This window comes from Melospiza melodia, chromosome 1 (assembly GCF_035770615.1).
Source record: "Melospiza melodia melodia isolate bMelMel2 chromosome 1, bMelMel2.pri, whole genome shotgun sequence".
Lineage (NCBI taxonomy): Eukaryota > Metazoa > Chordata > Aves > Passeriformes > Passerellidae > Melospiza > Melospiza melodia.
In genome coordinates, this window is record NC_086194.1 from 109,675,795 (window position 1) to 109,690,286 (window position 14,492).

Genomic DNA, 14,492 nt, shown 5'->3' on the forward strand with positions numbered 1-14,492 from the left:
GTGACCACAAATGCTTAATTCTTCAGGGGTGGGAGGGAGAAACATAATCATGATTTTCCTCCTAAGCACACTTAGAGAGGAAGGCTTGCAACATGCCAGTTGTTGTAAACTTTTGTAGGCTTTCAAGAGTTTTCCTTATAGCACACAATCTCTGTTATGTGATTGGAGCAGAGTTCAGAATGAAGATTTAATAACCTGGCCTTCCACACAAACTCTGAGGACAGCACTTGCCAGGTGATGTCTTTAATTAACAACAAAAGTCTTTGAGGCCAGTGCCTCAAAGATTTTTGACTCCAAGACAGGATGATTCAAACAGGTCCTTTTGTTCTTTTCTCCTTTGAGGAATGTCCTTTTGTACAATGGATCTATTGTTATATTATTGTCTCAACATCCTTAAGGAAACTCACAGACCTGGGTTCAAGCAGACAAGAATTCTCAGTTACTACCTACAAACTGGCCTTTGGCTTAAATAGGAAACGGAAGAGAAATTACACAAAGGAAATTATGATTTCACAAGTTCTTTCAAAATCAGGATTAGGAAGATACATAAACCTCTCAAGAGTTATTAGTGATCACAAGCCTGAGGGTTCACTGTAAATATGGAAAGGAATTATCTACTGACTAATGGAAGATTTACTGAAAGAACAAAAAAATAAATGAAAAAGACATGAATAAAAATGCAACAAGAGTGAAAGTATTAAATGTTGCCTTTATAATACCCTATGGACAAGTGTTTTAACTGTCTTCACATAAACATTAACTTCAAATAATTTACATTGTATCAATTCTGTGTTTCCAATGGAAATAAAGCCACTTCACTGCATTTTACTGTTTGAAATACTACTGGCTAACAATGAATACATGAAACTATTCTTAACCTCATTAAAACAGTCACAGCTTAAAATGCAACCCCAATAGCAGAAAATTCAGTTACATAACTTTCCTAAAATTCCACCATGCCCTTTCCCCAAAAGACTAAATACCCACTGGAGCAAGCAGAACCGGCTTTTTATATGAAGGCATGTTAAAAACCCCCAAAAGAACCAACAGGAAAAAAAATATTCCAAACCCATCAACTCCAACAGTTCTTGCTGTATTTGTGGCTCCCTGGCTCTTCAGAGGGGAAAGTAACTGCTATGTAAAAGGTCTTGCAGACATTCCTGCAGACTACAAGGTTCTTTGTAGGCAGACAACCACACCAACTTGATTTCATGATATTTTCTAAATTTAAAATCACAGCTCTATTTTTACACAGAATTACAACATACTTACTCTGCCATTACACGCCTGACGTTATTGGCATACAACACTGGGTTTTTTCTTTCTTCTTCTGAAGGAATGTACACGGGTAGAAACTGCATACAGAGAACTGAATTATACCAAAATATTTAACATTTTAAACAATTTCTTACAGCACTATCGTGAAAATTGTATACAGTTTGTTGTTACTCAGAAAATTACATTAAGACTACAGAAAATATTAAAAATTAAACTTTTAAATGCTTAAGCATATGTCATACTTCTAGAAATTCATATAACACTGACTCTGCTCATTTCTCACCACACGGAATCCAAGCAGAGTTTTATCTTCATTTCCTAAGTGGGACTCAGAATTTTAAAATAATTTAGAAGCATTAGCACTTTCTTCCATAAACCTCACTTACCTTCTGTATTGTTCAGCTCTTTTCAGATAACCAAAAAAAGCACATGCTACAGGAATATTGTTTTAAAAATTAAGAATCCAAATTTTAAGGACATCAGGTATTTACTGTTCCCCTTGCACATTTTGAAATCATGTACGACTGCCTAATATACACAGGAAAAGTGTTTTTATTTTCTGCTGTTAGATGTTTTGAAACTTTTTTCCTTCTAATTGGACATAAGCCATTAACGCTCCATTGAAATAAAAAAATCTAAATGAATGCAGATGACCAGAGAACCACAGAATAGTTGATGTTGGAAAGTGGAAAATTAAACCAGAGCTGCTGGAGACCCACCACAGAAAGGGCAGCTTTCAGAATGGCATGGCCTACATTAAAATATCTTCCAGTATTTAAAGCTGTTTTTAAGTGTCCATTGAAAAATTATGTAAGCCCCAAGATCATGGCCAATCTCACCAATAAAAACCTTCAAAACATTTCCTTCTGCCAAATGACAAACTTCCCAGATGGGAGGAACAAGAGAGGATCACTCTGATCACCACTTCTAGTCAGTACCAGACACACAACTCTCTTAGTAGTGCAGCACAGTGAGATAATTTATGCACTAAGTGACCAAAATGCTCACAGTCCTGTGTAAAGCTTCTGTATTAGAAAAAAAACTGCAAGAAGCTTAGTTGCAGTACATATAATTACCTATGGGAAGGGAAAATGGAAATTATGACCCAGAAATTTCACACTGGTCTTTAAACCAGAAACTAACAACTGGGTAAAGTTGTTAGTCTTTATTTTAAAGTTCATAATCTCAGCAAAGACTTCTCAATAACCACAAAGCTAGCTGCGTTTTTAAAATTACTGTGTTTTAAAATTAGCTGTGTTTTTAAAGTTACTGATCATAACTGTATGATCAACAGTACCCAAACACTGCTGTTGGACATTCATCTGTTTCATGTAAAGGACAAATATTGAACTTATTTTGAGTTTTGGAGTTTTTCCTACGTGCACCACTGCAGCTGAAAACACATGACTCCTGTCTTTTAAGTTTACATTACAAGCAGGTACACCAGCCTCATGTAATACACAAAACCACAAAGACTGTGCAGTTAACAGAGATGGAAAGACTGCTCCTTCAACTTCCAAACCTCATTCCATTTATTTGAGTTGCAAACGGCTATTAAGTAATGTGTCCAAACACAGCAGAAGTTTGAATATGAGGTTATTTCAGAGGTGTTCTGCATGTCTGTGCCTAACTCAACATAAACAACATAATCATTTCAATATCACTAACAAAACCAAGAGAAGAACTCTCAGCTGCTGCAGACTGTCATGGATATACAAACACTGAAGTTGACAGGTCAGTAAAAAAAACAGACATGAGTCAAAACAAACTACATGTGCAGATGATCACACATCCTTTCTTCTTCACATTGCCAGCATGCCATTTTTAAGTACAAGATGGGAGGATGGGCAAATATTTACACAAACCTATTATAAAACTTACATAGATTTTATAGTGACACTGGATGACACACAGAACATGTCAGAACATATATTATATGCAGAGAAGCCCAGACTAGCTAAATTTGGATCCTGATTGCTGGCTGGTAAATCTTACTGGCTATCATTTAATCAAAAAAACCCCAAACCTCTGACGTTGTGTTTTGTTATAGGTCTCCCTGAGTTATTGAATCATCAGCAGTAACTCTGGTATCCAGGCTCCTAGGTTTTTGCCAGTATCTGTGCTGACTGAACAGAGCAGGAATATCCACCAACAAACTTCAGAGACCAGAGGAAAAATATGACTTTGAACACAAAACAACCAATTTTTCCCATATGTTACTAGTCCTCACTGCACTTCCTTGCAAAACCAGTTTCAACTGCTACAGCTCCAGAACAGTCTTGACAGCATTTGAGCTGGAATCTCCTGTACCAAAAGCTGCAAAACCTGGGAAAGTCTAGAGAACTGACACAAGAAGGAGGCATCTGGAAGTGGTCAGAAGTAAATAATTTTTAACTATGTTGATGCTAATTAGTCTACAGTTATCCAGGTAGTATCCATGTCATCCAGGCATCAACATTGTTTCACTCCCATCTGCATTTTAACTTCAAAACTTTGATACCCAAACACATTTGTTTTGCCATTCACATTAACACAGCCTCATACTTGCCTTGAGGCATTACTCTGCCTCATACTTGAGAGCAACCTTGCAAACAGGTCTACTCCTCTATCTTCTGCCAACTACTGCTTCAGTATGGAGTATTTCAGAAGGTCGCTAGTTAGTTTGCTTTTTTTCCCCCCAAGAACTACCAAAGATCATAGCTTGTTATGTAACAGCTACAGAAACCCAACATCTGTTAGCAGCTGCTGCCTCAAAAATCAAGAAAACTCCGCAGTGTTCACTCCTGTGTGAAAGAACCCATTTCACTTGCCTAGGGCAGAAAACCATGCTCCTGAGAAAGGGTAAAAATTCTGCCAACAAGCTGGTTTGTCTCAGCTCTGAGTGAGGAAGTCACTCCCTGGCCCTTCTGCAAAGCACAGGCCACTGCTCTGGAAATCACATTTGTTTTTGTCCAACTGAATTGATAACACAAACCACAAATTTCTACAATACATACAACTATTGAGTGGCTGGTGTTTTGCATATCCATTAATTTTGAGAATAATTGATTGCAAAAATAAGCAAACAGAGCAATGATCAGAGAACAGTGATCAGCGAACAGTGATCAGCATGCAATATATGTTACTGTTGTAACACAGTGTATGCAAACATGCAATAGTTCTTCCTACTGATTTACCCTGCCATCAGTTCCATCTGTCAGACCTAAATAGCTGCTTCATTATTCAAAAAGCAAAAGAATTGCAGAACATCTGTCAAATATCCTATATGACACACTTCAAATACTGTAATTGTCCACAAAAATGTAATTACTCTGTGTAAAATGCATTAGGGACAACAAGTTGAAAGGAAAGGCTATAATTGTTTCCATGTTTTCACTACAATAGTCTTCAGCTTCAAAATTACAGTATTTTCCTCAAAATAAAGTTAAGAATATAGATAGATTTTCTGTGTTTTCCTATTTCACATTCTGAACTGTGCAGCCTAATAAAAAAATTAGCCAGACATTCAATAACTTATATGGCCTGTAAGAAACCACCTCCAATTTTTCTCTACAAGACATTTCTTAGTTCATACATCAGCATTCACACACTTGAATGTCTAAAATACAAAGCTGGTACACTACTTGAAAGAGCAATCAGGCCATTAGAAGACAAGAAATTTGTTCACAAAAGACTTTTTAAAGTGAGCCAGAAATTTATCTACTCAATTCAAATCACTAAAAAAAAAATAAAGTCTTATGCCAACAGGAAAATTGTATTTTGCTATTCCATTTTTAGACTGTATTTTCAGATACAGAAGCCATTTGTATAAAATACAAGTAGTATCTTAGCCTGTTTTCACAGACAAACACACAAGTTATGAATACAAACTTTTACTGCAGAATTATGTACAATATTATGTATTCTACAACTGGTCAGAATACAATGGAGGTTTTTTTACTGACCTCGATTTCCACAGAATTGTGAAATTGACATAAAGTAAGCCACAGAATTTCAAACCTAAAAGGGGAAAAAGATAGGGAAGGATGGAGAAAAAAAAATATATACAGTGAAACTTTAATACATTATGCTCCAAAGTCTTCACATAGCATCCTACTTGTAGTATAATCATATGCAGATAAAAATTAACAGAAAAGGCCTTTGAAAGTACTTCTATATATTACATTCTGTAAGGTGGAACAAAAGTTTACACTGAATTGGCATCTTAAAAAATACTCAAAAACAGGAAGACAAACAGTGAAGTTATAACATGTTAAAGGAGGAGTAAGTCTGTTTTAGAAAATGCAGTATTCAGCTGGCAAGATTAATTATGCAACCACTGAGATTTTATCATTACCTCAGTTTGGAATCAAAGTTCATTATACTTCCAAAGTCTGTTAATGAAATGCAGTATGTGTGTTTTAATAGCCTAAGATACAAGATAACTGGAATCAACGTGACCTTAGAAAGCATTAAGGTTCAAATCCAGGAAAGGATTTAGTAAACCTAAATTAAGGAGCAGTGTCAAGTAGCCACATTTTCATACAGTATCTAGGTAGTTAGAGTAGTCAATCATTGTGAGGGGATGGCAGGCCAAAATCCTCTTACACAGATAAAGTGCAGCCCCGGGAGCAAAACCCTACTCATTTTGTAATACACCCATGTAGGGCTGCAAAACATTTCCCCCCTGCTTTCTTCTTATTGAGCTTCCAACACATCAAGGCAAAGAAAAGTCAGGAACAACAATGGAGTAATTTGAAGTTTATGTTCCTGAGAGAAACACGAAAGTCTGGTTTCTAGGTCCTTGTTCAAGAGCATTAAAAACCCCCAATAAGTTACAAGTAAACTTTTCTCTCTGCCATCTCTGTAATCCTCAAAGATTGAACACTGAATTTAAATGAAAATTTAAAACAGACAGAATCTGTATCTAGCTCAACTATGGTCATTGTTATCAAGGTAGACTCAGTTGATCTGTTCTGAACACTGCCAAGGCAGTAAAAACTTTACTTTCAATGACTAAATTTGCATGTGACAAGTTTTCAATCCATCTGACAGGCTACAGCACTTTTAAACAAACAGAATACTCCTAGATACAGAAACATTTCCAGATTTCTGTTTTAGTGTTAGCCAAAACATAAAGATATGTTTGCTGAGAAAAGGAAGCCTGTTATCAGTCTTAACAGCATTTTCTGCTAAGACATCACAAATACATTTTAGGTCACCCAGGAGAATTAATCCTAATTAAGCCAAGCTGTAATTTAAACTGACCCAGTCAATTTGCATAACATCACATGCTGCTGCAGATTCTGATTCAGCTTTAATTTAATTTAACTTCATTAGAAGAGATCAACACTTCGGAATAAGGGTTTTCTAGACACTGTAGTGAGCTGAGGCAAGACACCTACAGGTTTCTTCTGTCTTCCTCTGTGTTCTTGAGTCCTCAGTTAGGATACGAAGGTGGAAGTAAGCTGCTCACCTTTCTCCTCTATGGCTGAGTTACTTTTTCACATGAATTGCAGTGCAAATGCAAGGGAAGAGGCAGGAGCTCACGAGAACAGAAATCCCTTTATGCAGCAAATGCTGCAGTGTCTGTTTACATTATACACAACCATGGACTCATCTACATCCAAAGTGACAAATCATTTGTAAGCTGAACCTTTGCAAGTGAGCGATGACTTCCTCAAGTCCCAAAATCATGTCCTTAATTAGACCTGGTTCCTAAGTGCAAAACTTAATTGACAAAATTCTAGATTACTGGAATCTTGGTTAATTCCCATGGTTTCCTCATTATTACTGAAATATAGGTTGTCACATGGGACATTCAAAACAATACAAAGCATTAACCACAGAAGACAATACTCCTTTAATTAGGGTTCAAAATTTGCTGTTTTCCTCTTGATCTAAACATTTTGGAATTTTTATTCACATCCCAATGAGAAAATAAAGTTTAACATTTTTTTAAACAAGCAAGAACTGCCTTTTTAAATATCTTATATTGCATGAATTTGCTAAAAAACCTCTAGAACAACATTTTGTTTAAAAAAAAGGTTGAAATTATATTCAGACAAGATAATGGAAACAGTATCTCCAAATTTTTTGAGTGAGTCAACTGTACTTGTGAGAGTAGAACAATTTTAACCAACAGCCATAGATTTTATACAGTAAGATACCAAATCAACTTGCAAGCGTAAAGCAGAAGCAAGTTGTTTTACTTCAGGCAATTGGTTAAAAAAAATTTCAAATAAAAACCTAAAATTCTTTCTGCAAACCAAGAGAATCATAGCAGCTGAAGTACAATATTTACACCTGGATTCTGCTTAATGACTATTAGTATAATTGGAGAATAATAGATAAAAGATAAATTAATCCCAAAAAATAATCAAATAACCAGCGACTGGTTGACTATATATGCATATAAGTCGTATAAATAAACACGAAGTGAGGAAAGCAATGATAAAAGCAATAAAACATCAACCACTTACGCTCCTGGCCCCTGCCATGTCCATGTGATTGTGTCCTATGAAAAGAAGTGTGACATTTGCAATTAATTATTGTGCATTCAACTTTTTACACTGCACACAGCATAACTGACATTATATTACTAAGAAACTTTCATGGAAACTTCTATGCTCTCCTTGCAAAAGTTCTTAACCTTGTTAGGGATCAGCCCATCTTTTATACAGCTATATGGCCAAAATGAACACTGTGTGAAGCACTAAGAGAGGACAAATCACAGTAAAAGAAGTGAACAAGATGCAAATAGCAAAAAAGGGAACAGAGACCTGTAAAGCAATATATAACAGGTAGGAACATGACGGTAAAAATCATCCCATTTTTAACTAATATCAAGAAACGGCACAGGAAAAAGACTGCAGTACTTAGAGATGCGATTTAAATGTACAAAAAAGGACCTAAAACCTAAAAATTAGTTCTGTTCTAACTTGGAAAAAGAGTTCAAGTCATTATTGTAAAGACAAGAAGACACATTAAATTCAGGTTTCTGAAAAACCTGATCAGAAAAATATTTTTTCAACCTACTGAACATGTTCCAGTTCAGTTTTATGCTACCATCCAAACCCATTCTAGAGATTTCAGGTGATCACATGTGCCATGACCATGAAAAAAACAAGTTAACTCAAGTTTTAACTACCATTTAGAGCCACCTAAAGTAAAAATAAAAGGAAACAAACTTATCCATAAAAGGTGAAAAATGTGATTAATGATAGAACAACAGCTTAGAGAATAGGGTCAGCACGTCATAAAGATTCACTAAAAATTTAGAACTTGACGTTTAACAATTATTTTCAATCAAACAAAATACAATAAAGGATGAATCTATCTGTAGCAATCAATTAATCTGCATTAAAAAACCACATCTCCATGTAGTAATATTTTAGAACTATAATGTGGGTAGTTTTACTGTTACACAGTTTCTGGCTATTTTGATGTCTCTGATAATGCTGCAAGTAAATGTATTATGGGTTTTGTCTTTTTCCCACAAGGAGCTTTGATTACAAACCATGAGAAACCAGTGTAGATAGCCGATAACTTATCTAGAGACTAATTTGCCTTATAGAGCACCAGGCACTACACATCTCCAATCCAGCTCTCTAAATTGCAAAGGCACAGAGTGAGATAAAGAAAAATGTGATCTCCATGAAAGTGTCTGGGTCATTGAACAGGGCACAGGTATTTTCAGAATGCAGCCTTGTGCCGGCTAGCTGGCAAGTCAAACTCAAGTAAGCCATCAACAGTCCTGCAAGAAATTCCCAATGCAAATGTCATAGTTGACAGGCATGCTTTTTTTCGTTGAAGCATCAGGATGCATCAGGGATAACAGCCAGGGAAATGGATAGGGGAAAAAGGGATTCTGATCTGCAAGAGGCAGATCCATGTTATAAGAGACTTCTACCAGCATAACCAATATCTTTATGATAAAAGCATACAAAGGGAAGTAGGATTTTCCTTACATAACTAACTTACCTTTTATATTTACCACAGCTACCAGCTTGCGCTTCTGGACAACGTTCCCTTTGACAGCATTCTTTGAAAATACTGTATCCAAGTAATGAATACTTGAAATTGTGTGGAAGTACATAAAATGATACAATAGCTTGGTTGGAAGGGACCTTTTAAGGCTATCTATTCCAACTCCCCTGCAATAAGCAGGGACATCTTCAACTACATCCTGTTGGCCAGAGCTCCATCCAACCTGACCTTGAATGTTCTCCCCTCTGTTACTTCCCCTCAGCATGGGAGGAAACAGGCAGAAGAGCCATCTTCCATAGATTTTGTATTTGACACAAGAAGATATTGAGAGTCATATGCCAACCTTCAAACAGGAGACTGGCTGTGTTTTTACAGGTTCAGTTTACCCTGATATACCAAAACTGTAAAAGAGCTGCTGCTAAACTGCTTATCAAATAGCACAGTTATTCATGGAAGGCATATGGAAATAAAATGCATTTTAAAGGGCTCTGTGATATCTAAACAGGTATATAGTTTATATATTTTCATCATTTCATAAGTAACAGCACTCTGACAGAAAATTCAAATGAAGAAACAAGGGAAAGAAGTAAAAAATTGTAAAAAGGATTGCAGTAGAGAACCTATGGGTGAAGACATTAGAGCATTTATTCTAACTAGAATATAGGTAATAGCTCTCAGGTATCTAATATCTAAAATATTACCAATCTAGACAACCAGCAGCAAAATTTGGAATATCAGGCCTAAACAACATTTTAAGCCTTAAAAGTTCTTTCTGCTCATGCATCAAGAAGAGAAACGCATTAAAATATTACTACTAAAAATCACTGATACAGGACCAGATGTCATCTAATACAAAGAGTCACAAGCCCCAAGATGACTGCTATTCAGGGAGCAACTCTACAAAAATATAAAAACAGAGCTCTTCACAGCAACCAGAACTAGATTTATTTGCTAGCAAAAACCCCCTGAATTTACTTCTTCACTTTTGCCAAGTTTCAGCCCACTGCAGAACAGCCCACTGCTTTCCCTAGCTCTTCAACAGACTACAATGAAATAAACATTCCAGAGTGCAGACACCTACTACATTCACCCCAGGCTCTGATCTCCAAAAACCTATCAAAACAGCCAGGTGCACTCAAATCCAAGACTGTTCTCATCCATACTGTGGAACTCAAAGCTCTGAGCACAGATCAGAGCAGGCACTTCAAGCAAAACACAGTGGGGTGACTGCACACAATGTGTATCTGGAGTTCACTGGCTAAGCAAAGACCTTAAGAAGTTCCTTTCTAAATCTAAAATTATCATATGCATCAGTCAACCAAGGCAACAAGTAGAAAGCCAGAGAAATTTAAAGTTTGCTAAAAATGTCATCTTTGTGTATGAAAACCAATTCTCATTCCCTACTCTGTTCTTACATGTGTTGTGGTTTAATCCCAGCTGGCAACTAAGTACCACACAGCTGCTGCTCACTCACTCCTCCTCCCCCAGGGTGGGCAGGAGAATTGGGAAGAAAAGGTAAGCCTTGCCTTGTAGGTTGAGATAAGAACAGCTCGATAACTGAAACAAAACAATCTAATTCCATATTCCTAACCAAAATAAACCTCACCTTTGTGTACCACATCATATTCCTTCTGCCTCTCCTAACTCTGATGCAACTCTTCTGCAACCCCCAAGCTAACGTAAAAATAAAGCAGTAATACCAATTATCACTCCTGTCATTAATGCTTAGACCTCTGGAAGGTCTCTAGGAACTAGATCATAGGAAGCTAAATGACTCGGGCACTGAAAACAAAGTGTTTTACAGCAAGCAAAAGTAGTAGGAAAAACTTAAGTCCCATATACAAAGTCATGCCAGCTCACAATGGATATATATATATAAATAGTTAGAATTTCTTTTGACATTTTTGCAGTAACATAAAAATTATAAAAATTTTCATTTACATTTATATTGTTTTACTTCAACGTTAGAAGCTCACAAATTTCTGTTAGTACAGCGTTAGGAACATTCACTATCAGATTACAAACATTGAATATTATGTACTACAGGCAATAATGACATTTCAGTATGCACCTGGATTTTGAAGATATTTACAAATTAACATTTGATAGCTTTATATTGCTGTGGGCTTAACATTAACAAAAAGTTACAAGGCATATTAATATGACATAAGCCATGAGCATGTTTGCCATTTTAAATGGCAGTGACATCAAAACTTCAAACTATTTTTAGAAGAGAATCTTTCTTCCTGAAAATACAACAATTATGTAATGAAAAATCCCAGGCAGCCTGCTACAATGCACTTGATACTATGTAAGCATATCGGGCTGCTACTCTTGTCACAGCATCTGCCACGACAATTTTTGAGTTTGTTACTGCAAACTATTTGATTGCCATTCCACCTTGACTCAGCCAAGAGCAAATAGTGGTCTGTGTATATTAACTTTGCTTGGATCCTTTTTTTTAAATCAAGCATATGTTTTATGTTTCATCAGTAAATGACAGAAAGAACAGTGGATGGAAATATTTGTAACCTACTCAGGTACCAAGAAGAAACAAAATCCTTCCTTAGAACAAGGGGTTTTTAATGGACTAGTCAGAGATCTTCTGATGTGACATGCATCACTAAAAGAGACCAGGTCCTTATTTTACTTCTGACACTCTTCATACCCTCCCTAAGTAACTTCCACTTCAGGAGGGGACAAACTTCATTTATTGTAAATAAACATTCAATAATCTGCATTTTACCTGAACATAATTTAAATTGGAAGACTAGTCCAAACTAGCTAATTGCTTAGCCAAGGGCATGGTGAATGTAAAATGGACAAGATGAGACTTTATAAAGGTGCAGAGGTCCTCAACACATCATCCTACACCATTCATGCAGTCACAGTAATTCATGACTAACACCCCCAAAGGCAGGAGATGAAAAAACATCTTCCAGCAATAAATGACATTAGGAAAACTCTCCAGCAAACACTACAGGAACAGGGAGCACTTAGGAACACAGATCCTGGACAGAAATTGCCATTTGTCTCATTATTTGGCAAGTACTTCTTGTAACAACCTGAACAACTTTCAAAGCAGAAACATTTAAACTGTCTCAGTTAAAACTCCCTAATATTGCTTGAGGCTTAATGAATAAATGCTTAACTAACAATAACTTAGCAATGATTTTTTAATTTTTAAACCTTAAAGGTTGCATAATGCACTTCAATGAAAATGCCCTGAATTCCAAGGACACTGCAAGCTGAACTTACCAGTTTGTTTGGATAACGTAAAACCACTGGCTGCACAGGAACCCCAGGAATAAACGCTCCTAGAAGGCACATACAATACATAATTAATTTACAGTGCATTTGGTAGAGATGAAATTTACTGCAGCAAGAAAAAACTATACAGCTAACAGACTCATAGGAAGTAGTTGATGGTGAAAAAACAGGATCTGAAAGTAGCCTCAAAAGTAATCAAAAAAGCAAACCCTGGAGAATGATAATGTATATCCTCTAATTAAAAATGTTTGCTTACATTATCTAAATTATCCTCTACCACTTAGACATATTGTTATTTAAACAAGTCAAAGCTTAGTACCAAATTCAGCTCAACAAATGAATATAAAAAATATGAGCATGCACAAGATGGTTAAATTCATTTATTCCCTGTGGTCAACAATATTTTTGGTAAAGACCTTGGGCTTTCTTATATAAAAGAAGCTTTCTATTTTTATCTGAACAACAATAATTTATAAGCAATTTGTCATCTCTGAAATAACAGAATTATTGTCACTTCTATTCTGTAGCTATGGGAAAGCTAATAGTTAAAAATTGAACTAGAGCTATATTGAACTAGAGCTATTATTCAGAAGCATTGCTTCACTCCATGGGAAAATTACAGTTCTGATAAATACACAGCACAAGTTCTACGTCATTTGCTAAGCATTTTCTTGGTTTCTAATAAAAAGATTGGGTAATAAGTATCTTGCCCAAGACTTAACATCTCTTTCTCTCATGAAGAAATTAAGATTTTCACTCAAATTATGTTACTCTTGACAATTTACTACAGTCTCCCTAATATTCCAATTAAAATGAAGAACTGAATAATTGAAGTACACTGTATTTTCAGCATAACATTTGCTTTACAAAATAACTGTTGAAACTTTAAAGGAATAATTGTTTATGGAGTATAAACATCTTTAAATTAAGGTGGTCTGTACAGAATCCTTAAGAGATTTGGAGGCCAGCAGTACCTTCTGCTCGTTCTCAAAGAACAGTCTCAGCAACTTTAGAAATAATCCAAAGCTGACAAAAGCTGAGTGGTAGATGACAACACTACCATTTAAACACAAACCCAAAACTAAGAAAATGTACAGTAAGAGTAAGGAGCATAGGCCATGTTACCAGAAGGCAGAAAGGCATCCTGATAGAAATAACTTGAATACAGACCTAAAGTAACATGATGTAACATGATATAAGTGAGGAATTTTGAAGCAAAGGATTTCTGGAAGAGTGGATGGATACAGATGCAAGTTTCAGTAGTAAAAGTGAGACAGTCAAGAGGCAGACAGCAGCATGTACCAGACCAGAGCAGAGGAAGATAGAGTGAGAATGTAAGGATGACATACATGGCGTCTGGAATTTCTATGGCACAGAGGGAGGGCAGGAAATCAGGGCTTCACAAGAAGGATTCAGGCCAGCTTTCAAAGCATGGTCAGGATTCAGATGGAGAGAGAAGGAGAGCAAAGAGCTACAGAAGTAGGTGTTTCCCTAATCACCATTCTGTCATCTAAAAAGGTAAGAGCTGAGAGAAAAGTCTGAGATACCTTCAGCCAAATGAATCAGTGCAAGGAACCACAGTGCTGACTCACTGCATGATATTCTACGTGATATTTAAATTGCAAGCCAAACAAAACACAAAACACACAGTAAGACTAGAAACTAGGCAGAAAACTAAGAGGTCCAAAAACACATTCACAGCTGCCTTGCTCACTGAAGCTTCTTCACTGACCATCTCCCTACCTAGGGGACAAAGGCAAGTTTACATTAAAGATTAGTGGTTTACTGCAGTACTGGCATTTGTCCCTACTGGAAATGCAATTTACAGCTGCATCAATGTTCAGTGTTACACCCTCTACTAATCTGATAAACTAAAAGGGTGATCCTACTGAAAAGACCTTAGAACGTGGATGTTATGTAAAAAATGGCAGCCTGTGTAACAGTGTAACATGGGAAACATTTCCATGCACTTTTCA

General features: G+C 36.2%; 1 protein-coding gene across 2 annotated transcripts in view; it reads right to left on the reverse strand.

Annotated features, from left to right (window-relative positions):
- The window catches only part of LPCAT1 (lysophosphatidylcholine acyltransferase 1), a 67,180-nt gene that overhangs the window by 33,601 nt on the left and 19,087 nt on the right, over positions 1-14,492 (reverse strand). For both annotated transcript variants that reach the window (XM_063164282.1, XM_063164278.1), the window contains exons 6-9: positions 12,505-12,563; positions 7,740-7,774; positions 5,223-5,277; positions 1,273-1,355 (exon numbers count right to left, since the gene is read on the reverse strand). In XM_063164282.1, the coding sequence (XP_063020352.1) occupies positions 1,273-1,355; positions 5,223-5,277; positions 7,740-7,774; positions 12,505-12,563 (232 nt within the window). The remainder of the gene's footprint in view (positions 1-1,272; positions 1,356-5,222; positions 5,278-7,739; positions 7,775-12,504; positions 12,564-14,492) is intronic.